The sequence below is a fragment of the Actinia tenebrosa genome, unplaced genomic scaffold, assembly GCF_029948245.1.
Source record: "Actinia tenebrosa isolate PJP-AT-01 unplaced genomic scaffold, QUT_ActTen_1.0 PGA_scaffold2__45_contigs__length_23673736, whole genome shotgun sequence".
NCBI lineage: Eukaryota > Metazoa > Cnidaria > Anthozoa > Actiniaria > Actiniidae > Actinia > Actinia tenebrosa.
Window position 1 is genome coordinate 17,772,019 of NW_028292579.1, and position 24,609 is coordinate 17,796,627.

The 24,609-nt window shown below is 39.5% G+C and overlaps 3 protein-coding genes across 7 annotated transcripts in view; 1 reads left to right on the forward strand and 2 right to left on the reverse strand.

Moving 5' to 3' along the window:
• Nucleotides 1-297: 297 nt before the first annotated feature.
• LOC116308748 (uncharacterized) lies at nucleotides 298-1,424 on the reverse strand. Its single transcript, XM_031719230.2, has 3 exons — nucleotides 1,252-1,424; nucleotides 818-1,063; nucleotides 298-612 (listed from the first exon to the last, which is right to left on the reverse strand). The coding sequence occupies exons 1-3, from the start codon at nucleotides 1,292-1,294 to the stop codon at nucleotides 380-382; spliced, it is 522 nt and encodes a 173-aa protein (XP_031575090.1). The 5' UTR covers nucleotides 1,295-1,424; the 3' UTR covers nucleotides 298-379.
• A 331-nt stretch (nucleotides 1,425-1,755) lies between these two features.
• Nucleotides 1,756-2,988, reverse strand: LOC116308753 (uncharacterized). The gene is made up of 3 exons (XM_089034638.1): nucleotides 2,653-2,988; nucleotides 2,322-2,540; nucleotides 1,756-2,201 (listed from the first exon to the last, which is right to left on the reverse strand). Exons 1-3 carry the CDS (start codon nucleotides 2,828-2,830, stop codon nucleotides 1,978-1,980), a joined length of 621 nt encoding a protein of 206 aa, XP_088890764.1. The 5' UTR covers nucleotides 2,831-2,988; the 3' UTR covers nucleotides 1,756-1,977.
• Nucleotides 2,989-3,094: 106 nt separating this feature from the next.
• Nucleotides 3,095-24,609, forward strand: part of LOC116299022 (interferon-induced protein 44) — an 84,180-nt gene continuing 62,665 nt past the window's right edge. For 2 of the 5 annotated variants that reach the window (XR_016120569.1, XM_089034637.1), the window contains exon 1: nucleotides 4,692-4,842. Coding sequence is in view for 4 of the 5 variants with exons in the window: in XM_089034637.1 (XP_088890763.1) it covers nucleotides 4,739-4,842 (104 nt within the window). In the remaining variant the exon portion in view is untranslated. Of the gene's footprint in view, nucleotides 3,231-3,504; nucleotides 3,581-4,688; nucleotides 4,843-24,609 lie in introns of those variants that run through there. The other 3 variants (XM_089034635.1, XM_089034636.1, XM_089034634.1) reach the window with 3 other exon arrangements.

Here is a 24,609-nt window from a genome sequence, read left to right on the forward strand (position 1 = left end):
CTCCTCTTCGCTCATTTGAAAACATAGAAATTCATCGTTGTCATCCAAATACATCATTTTAGGCAATTGATAGAATACGTCCCCCCAAAAAAAGAAATAATTTTTTCAAACTTTTCCAAGAAATCAATCATGCCTGACTCTTTTAAAAACTCTTTAGCTAAATTTTTATACTTTCTTTTTTGACCGTTGCAGTCGCTCTTTGCTGCAATTTAATTATAGCCGTTTTATGATAAGAATAGACACCATATTGACTTTATATTTGTAAATTCCTTGGGGGAGAAATGACGTGATGTATAATCCATTTTATTTTTTTATTTTTGTGTCGGCCGATTTTAACAACACAATTTAACAACAAGACATTAGCTACCATTAACGAAAATCATTTACTAGAGCTCTTAATTAATTCCACGAGTCTTTTCATTCCTTTTTTGTTCTCGGGGTGTTCGTATAGTCCCTCGTCGTCGCTATGAAATGCAAAATGGACGATTCTTTCTCTCTCTCTCAGTTTGACATGGCGTTCTTCTTCCAGGAGGTTATCATCATATGAGAGAGTACGATCTTTAAGAGTAAATTTTCGCTTGAAGTGAACAAGGACAAGAATAATGTTGTCATCTGCAACGGCAGAAGAAACACTGCTCAACTTCATATGAACAAGCAAAAAATTACTACACTGAAGATTTGGTGTGATCAATAAAAACAGGCAGTATAAACAAAACCAGAACCGAACATCTATGAATCGCCAGTGAGTCTCAAATATACCTCTGGCTATTTCAAAGGCTTCAAACTGCATATACAATAAATGATAAAGGATATTTACCTTTATCAATTCCTTCTACAATGACTTCATCAAGTGCTACATTGATGTCTTCTCCTATACGGGACGTTAAGAAACAAAACACCAGAATAGGGATTGATTTTTCTAAATCTTCTTTCCCAATAATAGATCTTTTAAAGGTTAATCCATATAGGTTTGTTTCTAAACAAAGCTTTTTTTCTAGTTTTGAAAGAACTTTCCTCTGGGCATTTTCTCGATCATACTTTGGTATCTTGATGGCATAGCGCTCTAAAAAATCAAGAAAGCAAATAAATGTACGGAGAGACAAATAACCAGACAAATATAGACGAAAACAAAACTCAGGAATAAGAAGTATAATCAAAGAAAAAAAAAACAAAGATCATTTAGGAAAATAATATTTGATGATCCTACATCCATTCTAGCTTTCTTTGACATAAATAACCTCATTTACTCACTATTTTTTCGTTCTCTGAGCTCTAATTCATATTTTTCGGCCATGATGAAAAGGATTCACCAGTTCATATTTATCGCCCAGAATATTATTCGTGAATCGCGAAACTAGTTGCCATTTAAATAGCGAACATTATTGTAAACCTTGTTTAAAGAGCAGAACAAAAAACAAAGCCAAATAAATTTATGCAAATGTAGGCAACCCATATTTGCACTTCTATAAAGCTCAAATTGACAATGCTATCGTTTTATGCATTTTGTCAGGGTTGCTATTTAAATAACCCTATCCCGGTTCTTTACAAAATGAGGCACTTCGCTAGTAACTGAATCAAATGGCCTTTTTGCAGCTAGCTAAGTACTGTTACTGCGTTAGAATTGACAACACAGGTTGTTTTTTTTTGTTCCTTAATGAGCTCTATGTCAAATCTAATAAAAGGGAAATTATATATTATGTAATTGATTTGTTTTATTGGACATTTAATGTTGCATCAATGCTAGTAGCTCTGAAATCATGTTTGCTTCTTTTTTATTCTTTGCTTTTAACAATAATCCTAACACAGTATCGATTCAAACAAGAAAGCATATACAAGTTCTTTTATTTCCTCTTTGATTTGGTGATAGTTATACACAACACTACATATACTTATTTTATTTAAAAATGAAATAAATATCAAATTAGCTAAGGCCTTTTTAAAGCGATTACAGATGATGACTGAATGATTGGGTTTGGTTTAGCTTTTGAAAAAGTCCACGAGTTTTGTCGTCCCTTGGGAGTTTTGTTCGTGTTCGTAGAGCCCTCCATCCCTTTCATCAAAAGCAAAATGAGTGATTCTGTTTCTTTTCCTTAGATCAACATGATAGTCATCCTCAAGAAGATTTTCCTCCCTTGATATATTATCGAAGTCAAGTTGAAATTTACGCTTGAAATGAATAACCATGAGCATGACATTGCAACCTGTAAATGACACAAATCAAAACAAGTATCAAACCATAATGAAAAAAGGTTGGAAAAGCGCCAGATGAATTAAAATTCTCAATAAAAACATATTGTGGTTTTAATAATTTATATACAAACCTCGATCGATTTCTGTCAATGCATCGTCAATGTCTTCTCCAATTCGCGACGTCAACAAACAGAAAACCAGAACAGGTATCGAACTTGTTGAAGCCTCACTTACACTACGTTCACATGCAAGGTAAACGTTGCTCCATCTTAGGTCTTTTTTCAGCTTTGATAATACTTTACTACAAACTTCACCAGGATCATTACTTGGTACTTTCAAAACATAGAGTCCTAATACATATTTAATAAAAATTAGAGATCTATAGCATTATAAAAAATTACTGAATATATAAATACGTTGTAATGCTACAACATTAGCATAAAAAACTGGTCATGATCTTACGCTGTTGAAGTTCATTCCCTTTTAACTTGTGGTAACACCAGAAAAACAGTCCTTCAACTTTGATGTATACATAACCTAAACAATTATGCACTTTCCTATACATCCAAATTATCGCTGAATAAACGTTTCTATATATCCAACGTATCGCTGAATTAACTTTCCTGCATATCCAACCCATCTTTGAATAAACTATATTTTGGATTGCATGAGTCAATTACACGTCCGTTTGGGGTGAAATAGCAATGGGATGTATTTTCACCTCGGAATAAATTCGCCTTGCCTTGCTGAATTCAATAAGTATTAATGACATTCAGGTAAAGTAAACCCCATCATGTGTCCCTCACCTGATTTAACGCTACTATGAATTTTTCAATGAGGTTTTGCCTCATCAACCAATCGTTCACATGTTGTAAAGTGTTTCTTTTAATATAATAGCCTATCACAAGAATGATTGTTAGTTGGCATTTTTAATCGTTCCCGATCTTTTCCGAAGTTTCTGGTCAGTGTAGCACCTATTAAACAAGTGTAAGCAATTGTAGGCAATAAAATACGGACGACAAGACAAACAGCCTTTTAGGGTGAGTAATCGGGGGGGAAAACAGTTGTTACCACTCTTTTCATTGCTACATGCACTTCCTTCAATCAAATAAATTTGTTCGGTTATACCTTTACATTCTCTGTTTGGCGGCAGTGTATTGACATATTTCCCTGTTGCGACTGTTGTCTCGATCAGCGCGTAGCATTCAAAAGAGTGGTAAGCAGAATCAGATGCTACCGAGACGTAAAAAAATTTTTTTCTTTTCCTTTTGTTTTTTGTTTTTTGTTTTTTTGTTTTGTTTAATTAATTCTCAGATCAAATAAAAAGAAGACAAGCCTCCAAGGAATATTGCCCATTTTTTCTTAGTAATTCTGTCAAAATGGGTTCCGGGTATGTATTCATTTGAAGCATTATAAATCAATGATATATGTTATTCGCAAGATTTGAAATTTTTGATAAGGTAAGGAAAGGCATCGAGATTAAAAAGAGGTGGAGCAACAAAAAGTAAAATTGACAGGGCATGTCAAACGAGAACTGCATTAGAAGGGCTTCCTGTACGTGCCACAAGTCATGTATGTTTGAGTCGCTCTAAAAGAGAGGGTTTAATTTATTTTTGAATGAATTAAGCTACAGTTAAAGTTTTCTGAAATACAAGCTAGCAAAAGTGAGGCTTTCTTTTGCAAAACATGTGAATACAAAGCAGAAAAGGCATGAATAGAAATCCTCAAGAGCTCAACATGAACTCATGAGAAGAAAACTGTCGTACTTCAAACTTCTTTTTAGACTTCAAGATATTTACAACCAAGGTGAAAAATGCTACAGCCTTCCGTTTGTTTTCCTGTCTTTTCTTGTGACAAAAAAAATAAATAATAATAATAATAATAATAATAACAATAATAATTCAGAATCTTTCCGGAAATGAATTAAAAGCTTTGGAAAATTACGGCTCGCTAAACATGGATAGTTTTTCGTCACTTTTCAACGTTTTGGCTGATCATGAAGACACACTTTCGACTCACTTAAAAAAGGTACTGCCCACTCTCCTACCCACAAATGCATCTGAAATTTAAGTGAGAATAAAATATTGCTGAAATATGGAAATACTTCAAAGCGGATGAGTCTAATGAGAAAATCGCTAAAACCAAGAAACCACTGGCTTCTAGATCTTCACTCTATGGATTCAGATAAGTTCAAACTTGAAGTTGTGAGCTTACTGAAATAACAAATTTACGTTAATTCTTCTTGTAAAACTATCTTTATATATTTCATTCACTGAATTGGCTATTTGCCACCCTTTATTTCGTAGTTTTATCTAGTTTTTTTGTTTAAATACAAAATCGCTCAACTAGTATCGTGTAGAGCCTTGCTCGAAAAAGTTGTCGCTTTTATAGAGGAGCTCCCGCGCGGGCCAATACTTAAGAAAAAATGGTAAACCATCAAGTTGATTTTTGATGGCTTGACTACTACGTCACTTCCGTCTGCCGTCCGTACGTGTTCGTGTACACAACACAGGAATCCCGCTTGATTTCAAAGCAAAACTACTCGGAAATGCACAGAAAACATTGCTTTGGGACAAATTATAGATCAACATCAGATTTAAAAAACTCCCATGTAGTCAAAGATGGATCAAGAAATATTATTCAAGAATTCAGGTGTGTATATTTTAGCAAACAATCGCATATTTTTACTTTCTATGACAAGCAGTTTTTTTCGACAAATCAAAGTGTTTCTCTCAAAACTTTTAATATTTCCATAAATAAGCTTAAATTATTTTAATGCTGAATTTAATATAAAAAGGAGAGCATATCACAACGAATATTCGCCTTTTATGTAGCTCTATAAATCTTCATAAATTCGGTTTTTTCATATCAACCGATCGTATATTTTTCCGGCGTTCAAGACAAAAGCAGCTTCGTTCACCTCCTAACGCGCGGTCCTATCGGCAAACAAAAGAAGACTTTCATTCTAAAAGTTAGATATATTTATATAGATAATTTAATTAAATATTTAATTACATATAAAATTAAACCTCCCGCAGCACTACACTTAAAAAAATGGTAAACCTTCGAGTTGATTTTTCATGGCTTGGCTGACGTCACTTCCGTCCGTCCGTCCGTCCGTCCGTCCTTGTACACGACACAGGAATCCCGCTTGATGTAAAACTACTCACAAATGCGGCTCTCATATGCACAACAAAATCGCTTTAGGACAAGTTATAGACCAAAAACAATTAAAACAATACTTTCATGTAGTCACAGATGGATAAAGAAGTGTTCTTTAAGAACTCAGGTGTGTGTTTTTATGCAAACAATTGTATATATATATATATTTTTTTGACAAGCATTTTTGTCGACGAATCGATAAATCAAAGACTTTCTCTCAATTTTTTTTATATTTCTATAGATAAGCATAATTTATTTTAATGCTGGAAGAATTATAACACGGACAGCATATTACGACAACAAATATTCGTCCTTTATTCATGTTCTATACATTTCATCTTGCTTTAACTAGTTTGATGTAGCTTTCTTCAGCTTTTCTAACATTACAACTACAATGCACTACAATATTATTTCATGCATCGTGGTTTTCCTCAATATAATACTAAAGAAATTATTGGATTATTCAGCTGTAATTGAATGCTATGCTATGTTCACAAAGGCGTTTGTTAGACTTAGCCTTCGTAGTGAAGCTCTTTTAAAGGGGAAGGGAATTGAGAGACCTAGGGTGGAGGCGAGGAGAGGATGAAGTATTTACAAGTATATATTCAATCAGACTCGTCGTCTTGAATGTCGAGAAGGTGCTGGTTAGAGTTACTGCAACCAGATCCCTTGCACTGACCACATACTGCGGAACACTGTAAGTTGTGTTTGCGGAAGGTGCATCTCTTGCTGCTACAGTCTGATGACGCATGATAATGACTCAGGCTCTGGAGGTAAATCAGTCATGACAGGTGCTACTTGGCCAGCATTTATCTTCCATCTCCATTCCGATAGTGCCCTATTCTTGTCTTCACTTCCACTGTTGGATCTGGAGGTATAATCTTAGGCTTGTGGAATTTCTAGCTTCGGAAGTAGGAGGGAGGCTGTGAGGACGAATCTGTGAAGTACTATTTGTCAACTTTGCACAGTATATGTTATATCTCAGGTAATCAAGCTTCTCGCCAGGCTTTCCATTGTAAAGGCATACCAACGCGTCATGACCAGCTGTTGTAATCTCCTCTTTTGTTGAAGTTGATGAGTGAAAGATCTTTGCTTGCTCGCGAAAGTGTGGCGACTTCAGAAACATCTTGAGAGAAGCCCATTTCCCGAAACCATAATAGCGAGAAGTAGTATCGCAGCCGAGTATAGCGTGGATGAACCAGATATTCTTGCAGACGTCCATGCCTATCGGGGCCTGTACCTTCTTGATGTTCCAAGAACGCCGCTTCGTAGAATTCGTCTTAGGCTCTGGTCTGAAGAGTATATTATAGCTACTTGAAGGGGTGAAGTACAGTAGCAACACTAGCAAGTGAGTGTCGTCGCCGACGAGTATGTTAGTTTTCTCCTTGGCAGATACCACAGCCGTCTTAGCTATCAGGACATCGGCGTTGCCTTTGGAATTGCGGTGAAATGAGCAAACATTTTATGCTCTAATTAAATTCATTTTGCTTAACCATTCTTTCTTTTATTCTCGAACGTAGGATGGCATTTTTATTTCATAGAAAAGGAATCATAATCGTTCAAAACTATATTTATATTTATAGTCATAATATTATCATAACTCTTCAAACTTACGATTGCAGAGCATTATTTATTTTCATTTATTAATTAATTAAAGTGCAACAATGAAAAAATATATGCTTATTCTTATAAACACTTTATTCAGTCTAAATCAAGTTAAAGAGTTGCTTAAAGTGCAAGAATCAACTATCAAATCGTTTTTTGCGGTCTTTGTAGAATCAACGAACACGAGAATCGATAATCTAGTTAAAGAAGTTCCGTCTATTAAGACTAGGCTTGAACATAGTCAGGCAGAAATTGCTGATCTAAAAAAAAAAAAAAAAAACTGTCAAAAGAGGATAGAAACATTGGAAACTAACACGCTAATCCTTAAAGCAGACGACTTGGAAAATCGTTCACGACGAAATAATCTCTGCTTTGAAGGTATAGAAGAAACGAGATATGGCAACGAATCTTGGGAGGAATCTGAAGAGAAGGTCAAGAATCTAATCTCAAATCAACTGAATTTAGACACACAGGACATGGTCATTGAACGTGCCCACAGAGTGGGAAAGAAAAGATCTACTTCTGACAAGCCAAGACCAATTGTAGCAATTTTTTAAAATTATAAACACTGTGACATGGTCCTTAAAGAAAGAAGAAAATTGAAGGGATCGAAACAGATCGTTAGAGAAGACTTCTCAGAACGCGTTATAGAAATACGAAAAAACCTTCTTCCCAAGGTGAATGAGGCATGTAAAGAAGGAAAAGTCGCCTATCAGTTAAGCTACGACAAACTGATAATCAGACAATCGAGATTCCATCATGAAACCGCGCCAAGCCATCACGTCCACCAACCTTCTGCTCACAACGAACCGCCATTTGCACCACGAGGTTTTATCCCTCAACCAATGTTTATTCCTATGACACATATGGCTCCTATACCAGCTGGTTTTCGACCACCAAGCCCACATCTTCGATCGCCAAGTCCTAATTTCACCAATGTAACTGAACAAGACTACACACAAGAAGAAGAAAATGTCGAAGAATAAACAATTGGGACACTGCTTGATGACACATGTAAAGCTAAGTTAAATATTAAGAATCATAATTTAGTAATATCTATAATATATGAGTAGTATAGGGGATGGGAGTTCCAAAACAGTGACCACCGGAGGATTACCCGTCTAAAGTGAATTCCTCGATTCGTGCCGTGATTACACGCATCCCGTGTCTATGTAGTTAAATATGTTAGTCTATATATGGAGTGCGAAGATTGTAAAAGGATTTTTGAGAAAGAAGCCGACTTGAAGAAGCATTTAAAGATGAGAAAGAAATGTCGGAGGAGTTATGATTGTGGATGTGGTAAGAAGTTTGAGACTAAGGTTAAATTGTATTGGTATTGTCAGGACTGTTATAAGAGCATATTTTTGCCCATTGTTTCGGCAACCATTTTTCGGCTACCTTTTCTACTCCCGCACGGGTATTCCTCGTAGACACATTTTTGCACAAAGTAGTATTTTTTTGTGCCCACTGTTTTGGTAGCAAGCACCAGAAATGTCCGTAGGGAAGTAGGTAGAGGCGAAACACCTCTTCTTTTCGTATGGACCCCAAAACGAGACACCGCTACCTAGCAAGGGCTGCGAAACGCCGCTCTCGGAAAGTTTGTACTACGCAGGAAGAGAGGGACGATTCGTTCCCCTTCTACTATCTACGTCGCGGTAGTTGTGCCAAAGTTGCTACGTAGCCCGGTATGCGAAGTCTGTAGAGACCTTCTAAGATCTCCAGAAGTATTTGCGTCGTTCTTTGTTTTCCTAGCATGTAGCTAGCTATGCCTAGAGCTATGTAGATATACATTTATATACCTATGGACCCACGGAATACCCCAAGCTATCTAGGCATAGCAAACCCGTATCCACAGATATATATGGCAACACCCATAATACTATCCGAGGAAGAAATCGCAGGATTGTTAGAAGATAGGCGAAATGGAGTAGGACTGCATAAGGTAGCCAAAAAGTACGGCATAGGCATACCAAAGATACGCAGGATAGAGCGAGAGAATGGTTTGGAGGTAGCAATTCCCGAAAAGCCGCCTACTACGGATTTGCAGAAACATTTCCTAGAAGTGCAGGATTCCTTTGCTATAGTCCTGGACGATCTCCAAAAAGCTAGAGAAGAACTGCGGGACGCAAAGGAGGAATTGCTAGCCAGAATGGACCAAAAAGATGTGGAAATAGATCCCGAGTTGGAAAATGCGGTAGAGGACTTGTCCGACGAAGTAGAAGGAGTGGACAAAAATATAGACTGGCAAATAGCCGGCAATGTGCTATTCGCAGTCGTAGGCATAGCTGGCATTGTTTGGGCGCGCATGCGACCACCCAAAGTTGTCTACTACAGACATCCGGCGGAGGATACGAAACCGCAGAGAAATTCTAGGATTCCGGAGATGGAGTAGAGACGTGCACCAGTCTGTCTTTCTTCTTTGCTTTGGTGGTCTTTTCTCTACCTATCTTGCAGTACAAGGGCGGATGCGATGTCCAGTCTATCTTTTGCGTCTCCAAGAAGTGTCCCCAGACTGGAATGGTTGCATGTTCTACCGTGCAGCCCTCCAAAACGCACTCCGAGCATTTTTCGGAAAGGAACAGGATCTGTTGTGGAACTGACGACAGAAAACGCCTTTTACAACTCAACAACTTTACTTGAGACGTTGACTTCATTACAAACATGTCAGCACGAAATTCGATTCCTTAAGGGGTTACAATTTATTCCCCACCCGGGGAGGGTACTAATATCCTAGTCTCTTGGGGCTTCGTACCACTCGTCCTCCTTTCGTAACGTATTGGGCTGTAACATCTTCCCCATCTTGTCCACTCTGGGGGACAATATCAGATTCACTCTCACTTGAATTACGAGATTGTTCACAAGCCGTTTCCCCACCATTCGGAGAAAAGTCCCTTTCCTTGTACTCCTGTTGAAGACTTGATTCAACTTCTAGCTTGTGTAAACGCTGTACTGGTCTGTGTATAATGTTCTTCTCTGTTCGCACTGTCGCAGTTCTAACGAGACCATCTCGTCCGGGATGTACTTTTTCCACTCTTCCTAATGGCCACTTTAGACGACTAACGTTATCTTCAGAGACTAGCACTATGTCTCCCACTTGCACGGGGGGCTCTGTAGTCTTCCACTTGACTCTTGTCGTTAAATTATGCAGATACTCCTTCTCCCAACGCTTCCAGTAATGATTAAGCAATCTCTGTAAGTACAAATATCTTGTGACTGTTCCTTTTGTTGAACTCTCGAGGTCGTCTTTCGTAGGGCTTGGCAAACTTTCAAGTGCTCTTCCAATGGTTAGATGAGCGGGAGTGATTGGCGATAGATCTCTATGGTCATCACTTACTGCTGTCAATGGCCTGGAATTGATAACTGCCTCTACTTTTATAAGCAGGGTGTTAAGTTCACTGAAGCTAAGAAGTGCTTTACCCAAAACCTTGCGAAGTGGCTCCTTAACAGCTCTGCACATCCTTTCCCACCAACCACCTCTCCATGGCGAACGTTCAGTGATATATTTCCATGTTATTCCTTTGGACGACAATTCTGACTGAATACGGTCTTGGTCGAGCTTGCTCCACATAGCGTTACTCTTCTTTGCAGGATTACCATAGAACTTTTGGATCTCCTTGCTTGCAGCCTTAAATGTCTTTGCATTATCCGACCATATCGTACTGCATAAACCTCGTCGGCTTGTCATACGGCTCAGCGCTTGTAGAAACTCGTCTGTTGTGAGACTGTTCGTCAATTCCAAATGGACCATACGCGAAGACGCACATGTAAACACGCACACGTAGGCTTTCTTGGTGCTTGTACCTTCCTTCACATACAATGGGCCTGCGAAGTCAATGCCGACATTTGTGAACGAGGGCGAGCATTGAACTCTCTCTTTGGGTAGTGGCCCCATCTTCTGTCCACAAGGTCCCACTCTAAGTTTCTGACAAGCAACACACTTTCTAATGATACCTTTCACCTCTCTTCTCCCTTGAGTGATCCAAACTTTGTTTCGTAAAGTCGACAGAACAGTCTCGGGCCCAGCATGCAACAGCTGGACGTGTAAATCTCTTACTAGTCTTTGTACAACGATATGTCCATGAGGTAAGATAATCTGATGCTTGTTCTCTTCAGGAAGGTCCGCAAACTGCAGTCGTCCTCCTACTCGTAAGACTTGATTCTTTTCGTCGTAGTATGGGTCAAGTCGAAGGAGAGGGCTGCTACTTGTCAGCTGTTTGCCTTCTTTCAGTGTCTTGTAGTCGTCTGAATACACTTCCCTTTGAACAGTTCTATAGCAATACATCTCTGCTTGTTTCAACTCCTCGCTAGACAGTTCAGTCACAGTAGAAACAGTTTTTGCTTTGAACAATCTTACAGCCTTAAGAACGTAGGCTGTAACACGAATCAACTTCAACCACGTACTATAAAGGTTTGGATCCACTATCAGTACAGGTTTTGTTAGGACAGATGTACACGAATGTGTCGCTTTTCTCTCTTTCTTGCAGTCATCGGGTTCCTCTTTGGAAAAACTCTGAGCTGGATGCTCCTCTACAGGCGAGGTTAACCACTTGGGCCCGTTCCACCACAGTTCACTAGATTCAAGGTCGCCGCACGATAAACCACGTGTCAACAAGTCTGCCGGGTTTTCCTTACTGGGACAGTACTTCCAGTTCTCGGGGTCCCATGTTGACTGTATCTCTAAGACACGATTGGCAACGAAAGGCTTCCAGCTAGAACTCGGTCCTCTTATCCAATGTAGTGTTACCATGCTATCAGTCCAACATACAACACGGTTGGTCTTCACATCAAGTGATTCTACAACAAACTTCAACAGTCTAGCGTTAACTACTGCAGCTAAGAGTTCGAGTCTTGGTAGTGAAACTGTTTTAATAGGTGCGACTCTTGTCCTTGACATAACAAGATGTGCTGTTGCCTGCTCAGACTCATCCTTTACTACCATGTACACAGCAGCTCCATATGCCTTTGGGGAAGCATCCCCAAATCCATGCAATTCGACAGTTGATCTCGAGTTAAGGCCTTCGCCGAAACATCGAGGTATGGCGATGTTCGTAACTTGCTGTAGCTCGGTTTTCCATGAGGACCACTGGCTTTCAGTGTCTGAGTCTAGAGATTCATCCCATTCTAATCCTTTTCTCCACAGTTCCTGGAAGAGGATCTTAACTCTCACTGTGAACGGTGATATCAATCCAAGAGGATCGAAAATCCTTGAAGCATGGCTAAGCAAAGTTCTTTTCGTAGCGGGGGTGCGAGATGTGGCTACTTCCTTTGGGGGAATGAATCTGAAGCAATCTGACTTTAAGTCCCATGACACGCCAAGTGCTTTGAGGGACTCTTCTGATGCAAGGTCTACCATTGGCAACGGTGCTCTGTGTTCAGGCTGAATGTTGTCCATCACTTGTTGAGAATTGCTTGCCCACTTTGTGAGATTAAAACCACCACTCTTCATGGTTTCAGTTAGTTCTTGAGTCAATGTTAGTGCAGCATCATCTGTTTCTGCACCTGTCAAGCAATCATCTACGTACATGTTTTCTAAAAGTTCCTTGGCAGCTCTTGGAACAGTTTCGAGATAGCCCGTAACGTGCGCATGAATTGTTGCGATAGCAAGGAACGGACTACAGTTCACGCCGAACGTAAGTCTATTCATTCTATAGACACGTGGTAATTCATCGGAGTTAAGCTCTCTCCACAAGTAACGATGCACGTCTTGATCTGGTTTTGCAAGTTTGATCTGCAGGAACATCTTTTCTACATCTGCGAGCAGACCAATCTTGTGAGTACGAAAGCGGGTAAGAACTGATGCTAGATTTGGTTGTAAGGCAGGACCAGGAAGTATGCAGTCGTTCAGAGATACGCCTTGTTCGTCCTTCGCCGAGGCGTCGAACACGATTCTACATTTGGTTGTTGTTTTATCATTACGAAATACAGCGTGATGCGGTAAGTATCTAATGTTCGTGGACTGTTTCTCTTCGACGGGAACTTCCTCTGCGAATCCTTTCTCCGTATATTGGTCGATCGCATCAATGTAAGCCTTTGCCTTTACTGGGTCACGTTTCAGTCTTCTTTCAACTCCTTCCAATCGCTGCAGAGCTTGTTTGTAGTTGTCAGTCAGATTTGCATGGCTCGGTTTCCATGATAGCCGCACTTCGTAGTTGGATCCATCAAACTTTAATTCGCGATTAAAGTCTTCAACTGCACATTCTTCTTCCTTGGAACGAACGGCACTCTCCTCCTTAGAAATTCCAATTGCTTCCAGTTCCCAGAATCTTTTCAAAGTCTGAGTAATTTCAGTGTTCTCTAAGACTGCTATCATAGAAGTAGTATTTTTGCTTGTCCCCTCTATTGGGCCTGTAAGCACCCAACCGAAAACTGACTCCACAGCTGTTGGCGAGTTTAGTGAATTTCCTCTTTCACAATTTCCAGTTACAAAGCTATAGTAAAAGTCGGCACCAATCAGCACATCTATCTCCACAGAATCACGTGGATAAGAATCTGCAAAGTTCAAGTTTTTCAGATGAACGTTCTCATGAAGATTCAAGTTTACAGGACCCAGTGGATTGCAGATCTTTGGGATCGTAAGAGCCTCCATCGTAACAGCTTCCGACGAATTTCCGTTGACCGCAGAGAGAGAAAACTTTACTCGTTGTAGTCTCTTTGCTTCACTTGTCTCACCACCCAACGTTGTGACACTTACTGACTCTGTTGGACCTTTAAGGCCGACTGCTTCTGCAATGGTCTTACGAACGTAAGATCGCTGACTTCCAGAATCTAGGAGTACACGTGCTACTAAACTTTGATCATTTGCATACAACTTGGCAATCGCTGTAGGTAACAAAGTTTCTGTTGGCTTCTTGAAGTCAGTTGTAGCAAATCCATTTAATGTAGCACCTGTAGGTGTCTGTGTTGAAGTACGTTGCTCGTGAAGTAAGTTATGATGACGTCGACCACAATCAGCTACAGAACATTTAGGCTGACGACACACCTTGGAGAAATGTTTAGCATGAGAAGGCTTCAAACAGTTATAGCACAGCTTGTTTGACTTGACTAGCTTCCATCTTTCCTCGACCGATTTTTTCTTAAACTCTGGACAGTCCCCTGACTCATGATTACATTTGCAGAATACGCAGCAAGGTGTTACACTGGTTGCGTCACTAAACAGGGTAGATGCTGTGGTTAATCTGTCTTGTTTGATGTTTGCAGCAGGTTTTCGTTCAACTTTAACTTTACCTTGACCGTGGGTACCTGAAGTAGAAGTTGCTTGCTGGTTTCTTTCACCAGCTTCCTTTGAGACAAGTTGTCGGTTTAGGAACTTGAAGAATAATTCGAGATCAATCTCTTCATCTTTAATGTCTGCGAGCTCTAACTCCCATTTTTCTAGAAGCTGATGCGGAAGTTTACACTCAAACATTGGTAACAAGATACAAGCATGTGCCATTGGTTGTTCACCTAGAGACTCTAGGGCCCTAGTCCTGTTCTTTAATGTGTCATGCAGGTCACGTAAGGCGCGTGCAGACATACTCGTCGTTGATTCCAAGTTGATAACTGACTTTATAAGCGATGAAATTACAATTCGTTTTCTACCATACCTGTGCTTTAATGCTTCTACTGCGGGCGCATAATTCGCTCCAGTGACTTCGAATCCATCAACGGTTTGCAATGCATTAGCTTTCAGTACTGAGCGTAGATAAGTGAATTTCTGTATGTCCGGTAAGTCGTCGTTGTTATGTACAGCGGCTTCAAACTGATCCCAGAAGTTCTGGAATTTCAACAAATCACCACCGTACGTAGGTAATTCTAATTTGGGTAATTTTAGGTTTTGGCGGGTTTCTTTAGACGATACACTTTCAGCTGATTTACAAATTGCTGTTTCGATATACTCTTGAGCGATATCGATAGCTCTGTCTATTGCATTCAAAATTTCGTTGCAATTACGAAGTTCAACATCATCTTCAGCAGTGAGGGATACGAACTGCTCTCTTAAATCGAGACATGAAATACGACACTCATTCAATCTTTGCAATCTCATTTGCATTTTGATCTTATTTGTTGAACTTTTACTTAATTCGGTGACAGCAAGGGTTAGAGATTCGACATCTCCTTGCAATATCTTCAATTTACGTTTAAGTTGCTCGATTTCTTCTAAATGTGGCTCAACTTTCGTTAGAGCGGCGTTTTGTTTAATTTCTTTATGTGTCGGCAAAGAGTCTGCATCATTGTTGTCGAGTGTTTTGTGTTGATACGATTTCAAAGAAAATTCATGTGTTTCTAACCTTTTGATTAAAGTTTTCTTCTTTCCACTCGTCGACAAACCCTTTGATTGCAAAATGGCACGGAGTTTTTCAACAGACATGCGACTAAAATAATCTTCTTCTTGATCGGCCATCATGGCGGCAAAAACGTGTGACGACTGATGAATGTTGACCTTGGAATTTCGAACTTTAGTCAACCCACAGCTTTCAATCGCTTTACAAATTACTTCCTTTTAGTTTTACGATGCAAAATCCGGCTCGAAGGACCAAATGTTGTGGAACTGACGACAGAAAACGCCCTTTACAACTCAACAACTTTACTTGAGACGTTGACTTCATTACAAACATGTCAGCACGAAATTCGATTCCTTAAGGGGTTACAATTTATTCCCCACCCGGGGAGGGTACTAATATCCTAGTCTCTTGGGGCTTCGTACCACTCGTCCTCCTTTCGTAACGTATTGGGCTGTAACAGGATCGTCCTTTCTTTTTTTCTGTACGTGGTTTTGGCATATTTCCAGCATTGGTATTCGCCTGGATGCATATGTAGCGCTTGTACACATTCTTTGTTGGGCGGCGCAGGCACTTCTAGTAGTCTTTCCGGGTGTTTGGGATGTTCTACTTTTCTAGCCAATTCGTATGTTGCCGTTGGCTTCGAACTTTCCAGCCGCACACGCTTCCAATAGGGCTTCTGTGGCCCATGCTACAGACGTTTCTCTATTCCTTCGCAATACTACGCGGTGCCCTCTTGCCAACCAGTTGGCATCCAAGTCTCTGGGGATCGCATATCCTAGTATCTTGTAGTCTCCTGCAGGTATTTGCTCCATCCTATGCACTTTGGCCCTAGGCGTCTCTGGGCCAAACGGGCTTTCCTCTCCAAAGAACAATCTACGCAGATTGTCTGTCCTTCTGGAAATCCTATCCAATGTTTTGCTGTACTTCTCCAACTCTTTCTCTATTCTTTTTCTGTCCTCTTCTTTTTGCCGCAGGATGGACTGCCTTTGCTCCGACAGTTCTGCGTGGTATCTTCTTGTGGCTTCTACCCACTCGTCTCCTTCCAAGTCGTCCCGTATGTCTTCCAATCTTTGCTGTCGTTTTCTTTTGGACAGGAAGGAAATCCTGCGGTCCGTAGGCACTTCTAGTATTCCGAAGAGACTCTTTTCTATGCCTATCTTTTGTGCCTTCTTGGTGCGCCAAACCCACTCCACGTGTTCCGTAGTTGGGAGAAAATCTGCGATAGTAGGAGGATCTTTGTGTACGCGGGTGGGTTTGTTAGACTCCGCCAACACCGTGGGAGAATCCTTCGTGTAGCAACGTAGCGGTGCTATGTCCACCGGGTCCAATCCTCGCACATCTATGCGGAATATGGGGCATTTGCGCAGGCCAAACTCTGCTATGGTCCAAAGTACGCACTGTTCCCATCTTTCGTTGCCTCGCACGCGTATGCCAGCTATGCGCCCCGTTGTTGCATGGCAGTACCAAGCTAGAAAGATTTCTTTTGTTTCCTCGCAGCAAATACACAAACATCTATCCAAGTGTTCCGCAAGCGCCAACCACATATTTTTGGGGGGTTGTACTACGATTATTCTGCCAGTGGCTCTATGGTTTCCGCAATAGCATTTGTGTTTTCTTTGGAGAAATCCCTACCATAGATGGATATTTCCACTCTGCTGCATCCTCTTTTCTGCACGTCTGGATGCAGGAATGTTCTACGCAGGTGGTCGTTGGGACAATCCACGTACTCTGCCAACTTTGCGTCTACTGGATTCTGCACTTCTCCGGCCTCGAAGTTGGATACTATCTTGTTGTATATTTTCGTGCGTTTCCCGTCTTCCATCCAAGTGCAAACATGCCCGCCTACTTGGTGCGTATTGTCCAAAATAGTACCTTTGCGTCCACCCCGTTCTACCTGGTGTTCGTAGCCCAGCTGCAAGGTTCCGGAGAAATCCTGTGTGTAGTCCAAGGAGTAGATACCATATCCGTGCACATCTAACAAAGTAGCAAACTTGGGTATCTTTTCCTCCACGGTTTCTATGGACAATTCCGAGGTGTCCACTTTGGCTTCAAATACCGCTGCAGGTTCTCCATGCAAACTGGACCACTTGGCTGCCATATGGGAGACGCGATCTACTATTTTTCCTTGCCTGCAGCTGTGTACTATTTGGACATGTAGGAACGTGCCAAAGGCTTCCTGGGTCGCAGTGGATATTTTGGATACCAGCGTCTTCGCGTTTCTGCATATGCGTCCATACATGTCGTTCTCTGCGACAAATCCATAGACAAACACATCGTCTACGAACGGTGGCAGCCCGGATAGCGGCTGCAGGCTGGTAGTACCTTCGTTTCCGCGCAAATAGTCGCACTTGGATATGTCGGGCAGTAGATTTCCATCGTATGCATTGTCCAACAGCAAATGTGCTAGCACCCTATACTTCGCACGTATACCCATCTCCTGCAATGTTGCCGAAATACTCTTTTGCTCTTCCATGTATATATAGGCGTCGAAGGTTTTTGGCTACTACTATGGGGGGAACAATTCTTCCTCCCTTGCTACGAGGGCACTGTTTCGGGGATCTGGAAATTGCTACTACGGACATTCCTGGTGCTTGCTACCAAAACAGCGGACACAAATATGTGTCTACCAGGAAAGCCCGTGTGGGAATAGAAAAGGTAGCCGAAAATGGTTGCCGAAACAATGGGCAAAAATATGCTCTTATAACATCTGGATAGTGGGGAATATTCTTATCCAAACGGCAAAACAACCACTCAGCTCTACTCATCGCATCCCTAGACACCTCCGGGATGGGTTCATTGGTAATTTGAGATAAAAGGTAGGGAATAGCCTTGTAATATTTCCCTAGCTTTAGTCTTTTCAGCGTTTTCCGTAGACTTTGCGGGGTTGGCTCTCTTAAGTCAAGCGCAATTATTTCCATCGTTTCATCTCCTAGATATACTGGACGAAGTCCTCGTATGTGGTCCATCCAGTCCCTAAAATATTTTATTCTCTTATAAGGTGTTTTCTTACGACCTCCATTGGCGTAATACTGCTCTCTGGTAGCATTTGGTACGGCATTACGAATATTCTTACCACACTCGTAACACTGTGCTGACGTGTCGTCTTCTATTTGCATTTTTTTACCACAACAAACATACTTATTTGGTGGTTGGGGCACAAACTTGGGTTTCAAGCACTTTACACAGAAGTCGTAGATAAACTCTTTACAATCATGCATATATAAAACAAATATGTTAACACAGCAGCAGTAACGTATAATGGGACACGGGTATTTCCCGCTGGAGCCCTATGCTACTTGGCGCGGGTATTACCCCGGGCTCCCGGTACCCCCTCCGCGAGTCCCCCTTACTGCTGCTTATATGAAACTAAGTAATTACTTTCCATTTGTCCATTTTGACGATGAATCGTTTAACTTAGATCTACTCGAGCTTAAACTTGATCCGATAAGATTCCAACAAGACCGTTTCATCGCGTACAATTCCGGGTCACTTCATTTGCATACTATATCACGGAACGCCTGTCACATTTCATGCTAATTAACCTCGAATAATTACAAAGAATAAGGAAGAATTCATACTTTCCACTCTCGATCGCAATAACGGGGAAGCGTCAAGAAAAAATGTAACACCGGACAATAAGAGTAATACAGCGATAGTTTAGTGTGCTTTAATCTTACGTCTTAGCTCTTGGTCGATCCAGCGATTTTCTTTGAGTGAATACTGTGTCAAAATGGCGTCCTTTTGTATGGAAAGTACGACAATGTCTTTAAGAAACGCTATAGTGTGTATTCGTAAATGCCCTTCTGAAAAATGTAACACCGGAAATTTGATGTACATTCACTGCCTTAAATGAATCCTGCATTTTTTTCTTTCGGCTTTAAATGTGATATGCGATTTTTGAAGTATTCGTTCAGTCACTGTGGAGGCTGGTTTTGAGAAGCCCAGAATCGCTCGAGAATTGCGTCATATTTACAATCATTCTTCATTTTTCGTCCGCCATATCGAGTAGCCAGGTTCCTCGTTGCCTTGGAAACAACGCTCTTAGTCACCAGTTTCTATTGAAGACGCACTTTTTTAAACTGAGCGAACCCCGTTTTGAGGTTTGGAGTCAAGGAAGGAAATCGCGCGAGGCCTGGGACCAAAATTGTTTGCGGGAAATCTTGAAAGTTGTTGTTGGCGCGGATAGTCATGGTAAATTTAATGGCAGACGAAAAATGATGAAAACGTTTATACGAGCTCAAGGACTAAGGCGATTCTGAACTCGTAGAACTATAACGCAATTATAAGGCGGTCATGACCTAGTTTTGAGTGCAATTGTATGCAATTGACCTAACATCTATTTCACCCCGGACTGCTCTCAGTCTGACCTCTAGCTCAGCTGGTAGAGCATCGGTAGTACAATTCCGAAGGTCGTGGGTTCGATTCCCAGCGAAATCGGAAATTAATTTTTCCGAATTTAATTCTAAGGGTTTTCGCCGGGAATAACCTCGTTCCCAAGCACTATAACTTATCTATATTTCTATACCTTACAATAATCAAAGTGTGGCTCAATAAGCCTGAAGCGAGATGACGTTTTACCCCCGTCTCTAGACCATAATAGTTTTAAAAATTCTTTCATATTAAAATTTTTGATTCCTTAGAGAATACAGGAACAATAGTCATAATTAAAGAACAAAAGCAGTGTGAAAAGGATTATGGTCTAGAGACGGGGGTAAAACGTCATCTCGCTTCAGGCTTATTAAAGCCTTGTATATTGTTATTGCAGTGTGTTGACTAATAAACGGTCTGACTCGAAGAAATCTTTTATGAGATTTCACTAATATGGATTTTCCATGACAAGGTGTCGTCTATGTTCACGCCAAGAGATTTAGTTATATCAACTGTAGGGTGATATCACACTGACGGTCGCGAAAATGTGCATTTGTTTTAATATTCATCCAAAGGTTTTACAATTTCACTTTCTAAAGTAAAATCCTAATAAACAAAGAACAATACATTACAATCACGATAGATATTAACAATGAAAAACTTACCAATAGATGAATGCACATAAACACGTCGCAACCATCAAACACAATAACATACACGTGCACACAGGAGACAGCGATATTAGCCGGTTAGCGGACTCACACTTACGACACGGCGGGAAAACACATAAAAAACTAGCTTGTTGAGGATATGACCTCAACATCAACCTTTTTTATTTGTTTATTATCTACTTGTAAGGTGATGATACTATCTCTTTGATTTTGTAGCTTTTGGCGTGAGCCAATAATCATGAATTCGGTTTTAGTCTTATTTAAGCTTACTTTATTAGATCTAAGCCAGATATTGATATTTTGAAGTTCTAAATTAATTTGAGTTTGAAGAATATTCATTGTTGAGGCTGCATAGCTAATATTTGTGTCATCCGCGTACATTCTAGGTATACCTTGTGTAAGACAATCCGGTAAATCATTTATGTATATCAAAAAGAGCAGAGGACCAAGTATTGATCCTTGAGGAACTCCGCAAGTTATAGGTCGAGGACCAGACAGCTGATGATTTGTATAGCAATGCTGTGTTCTATCACTTAGACACGATTTAAACCAACTTAATCCTCTTTCTTCAACTCCAAAACATTCCAGCTTCCGGATGACAAGTTCGTGATTGATAGTATCAAAAGCTTTCTTGAGACCAATGAATACCACGCCATTCAGAAAGCCTTCGTCTATGTTGACACACCAGCTATTAGCATCCTCAAGTAGAGCTGTTAATGTACTATGTAATGAACGAAAACCGGATTAACATTTTGTCAAAAAGCAATTGTTATTAAGATATGCATACAAGCCTTACAGTGCCTTGAATACTGATGAAGCCGTCGCTGCTATGGAGCTCTGTGTGCGGGAAATCAGAACGTGGATGCTAAGTGATAAACTCAAGATCAATGATAGCAAGACCGAGTTTACCATTATTGGTACACGCCAGCAGCTGGCTAAGGTTCACGTAGATTACCTCAAGGTTGGAGAGGCTCGTGTGCATTCTGTGAGCTCAGTAAAGAATCTTGGAACTTGGTTTGACCGAAATTTAAGTCTTCAGGAGCATATAAATAAAACTTGCAAAGCAACTTACTTTCATCTTACAAATGTTAGGCGCATTAGGAAATATTTGAGTAATGAAGTGACACAAACACTTGTTCATGCATTAATTATAGGGCGCTTAGATTGTTGTAACGGTATTCTACATGGACCTCCAGCAATAAACATTGCGAAATTACAAAGAGTCCAAAATTCAGCAGCTAGGCTTATATATAGTATACCTAGATTTAACAAATAAAATACATTTACTGTGTTTGCACACGCTAATGCAAACCGAGATGTGGTTGGGAGAATTCGAGAGCAAATCAGTGTAAACAAGAGCCTTAGGCGAGTGTTTGCACCTGCTCGAGAATTCTCCCAACCACATCGAGGTTTGCATAAGCCTGTGCAAACACAGTAAATGTATTTTATTTGTTTTATAAAATTATTTTCTTCAAAAACAAAAATAACGAAACACGATCAAATAAAACAGAAGAATTTAGTTCAAAGTTTTAAATACAAATTCTCCTTTACATACTTGTGCATTTGCAATAACCAATCAGATAGCGCGAAAGAATACCCTTAACCAATCAAATTGCGAGATTTATACACGCCTCCAAGTATGAAATTCAAGTTGAAAATTTCTTATTTCAAAGCGAGAAGAAGCCAAACTTTAGCGACTTTCTCCCTTGAGAAAGAGGCTTTTACAAACAAATCTTGATAAAATAATCATTCCAAAGCTTAACCAATGGCTGTAGTCATTCTAGACTGAAAAGAAAACAATGTTTTGAGAGCTAGAACTCGCTAAATTCAAGCTTGATTTCCGTCGGTGTTGTCGAAAGACTCCGATTTCGGGCCGGCAAAACTGGATTTTTTCTTTTTTGTTGAAGGCTCTTCTGGTGGTTCTACTATTTCAGATGCTTCCTCAGGAAAGTCAAAGTCTAAACTTGGAAAATTAGCCATATTCTTCTAATTTTACTGGAGTTATGACTAATTGCGTACAAGTACAGCTTCCAAACAAAACTCAATTTTTCCCGCCGGTGTCGACACGCGCACAACCGTGTTTGCACAGGGAAATACAAACACGGCTCTCGGCCAATCACAGCACGCGTACTATCTGAATTATTTTATAAACTCTCATATTACACCAGTTTTAAACTTTTTGCATTGGTTACCGGTTAAATTTAGGATAGATTTTAAAGTTATCTTATTTACTTTTAAAGCAATTTATGGGCTTGCCCCAAGATATATATGTGAACTGGTTAGCATTAAGGATAACAATTCTTATAATCTTAGATCTTCTAAAGGTTTGCTTTTGTAGTCGCCAAGCTTTTTGACCAAAAGACACTAGGATACCGTGCTTTTTCGGCGGCTGCTCCGAAGTTATGGAACAATTTACCTCAAGAGATACGTAACGAGAGACATTTTAATAGATTCAAGACGTTGTTAAAGACCCACCTTTTTAGACTAGCTTTCAATTAGATTTCCTTTTACTTAATATTTACAAAATATTTAGTTTCCCATTTGTTTTAACGTGTTGGGCCCGGTTTGAACGTGGAATTTCACGCGTGCCGGGTGTAGTGCAGATGGACAAACTAATGTTTGGTTTGTCTGCATTGGATTCGGCGCGTGCGGGATTCGACGTCGACTAAACTGGACCTTAGTTATTAAATCTTTTATATACTCTTTTTGTAGTTTTTTTTAGAGATTTTATGCCTAGTTTTTTAGTGTACCTATATATGTAATGCGCAGTTGATCATGTTAACATGTTAAATTACGCAATACAAATAATAAACTATTGTTATTATTATTATTATTATTATTATTATTATTATTATTATTATTATTACAATTGATCATATACAATTTTTTCAAATATCTTAGCAACTACGGGGATGACAGATATTGAGCGATAATTATTCATATCAGACTTGGAACCCTTTTTAAAAACAGGTGTTACTCTTGCTAATTTCCATTCAGTCTGAAAAACACTTACTGTCGAAATTGAATTATTAAATATCTCTGTTAACGATGGGGCCACAATATCAGCAGCCATTTTGAGAAGTTTGCAAGGCATTCTGTCAAGCCTTGTTGCTTTTTTGCCGTTAATCCTACTTATATTAACTGAAGGACAGTTTGAACGTCAATCTTTTTAATTAAGAATTTTGTTTCGGTTGGTTTTAAATACATCAGCGCATCAACTGTAGTTTTAGATATTTCACGGGCTAAATCAATACCAATAATAGCGAAATGGGTGTTAAACAACTCGGCAATGTCTAATGCAGAGCTTAGTGTTCGATTTCCATCTTTTATTTGGAATATAATGGTTACTTTGCGTTGACGATTTTGCATTAATGAGCTTCCATCTTTTTCATGGATCCTTCGTATAGGCATCGAGATATATATATGTCTGTGATATATCTGCGTTTAGTTAGCTTAATAGAACGATTAACTTCGTTCCTAGCTTTTTTATAATCTTCCCATGTTTTGTGATCGTCTGTTTTAGTGTGTTTTCTTTTTAAGAAGTCTCTCTTGCGTATTTTAGTTATTAATTCTCTAGTATTCCAGGGGAGACCTTTTCCTACTCATTCTTTTGGTCTTTAAAGGTGCGTGCTTATCAATAACACTCATTAAAAGGTGTTTCCACACATTCCACATCTCATTTGGATTATTTTGAATAGAAACATCATCCCATTGTAATTGTTTCAGATCGTGAAGAAAGTTTTCTTTGTCAAAATTTTTAAAGTACTTAACAACACTAGAAGTTTCATGGATTCCAGATCGCAGATGTTTTGATTTATAAGTCATATAAATAAGAACATGATCGCTTATGCCAATTTGTAAAACCCCTTAGAGACTTTCTCCGGGGCGTTAGTTAAGCATAAGTCAATGAGGGTTCTAGTATTTTTTGTTACTCTCGTAGGCTCATTTATCATCTGGCTTAATCCATAAATATCCATGATATTAAGGAGATGGGATGAATTGTGATCCGAGTTGTTTGGTAAAAGATTACAATTTAGGTCTCCTAAAAGATATAATTCTTTATTTTCCGCATCAATTTTTTCGATGAGTGTTTCAAAATGCCCAAATAAATCCGGCGGAGAGTGAGGTGGTCTGTACCAGGTACTAAGTAATATTTAGATCAATGATATATGTTGTTCGCGATATTTGAATTTCTTGTAAGGTATCACGAGAGGTTTTGGACTCCACATCACACTGCCTTATTTTTATTTTTCATTTTTTATTTTTTTATTTTTTTATTTTTTTATTTTTTTATTTTTTTATTTTTTTATTTTTTTATTTTTTTATTTTTTTATTTTTTTATTTTTTTATTT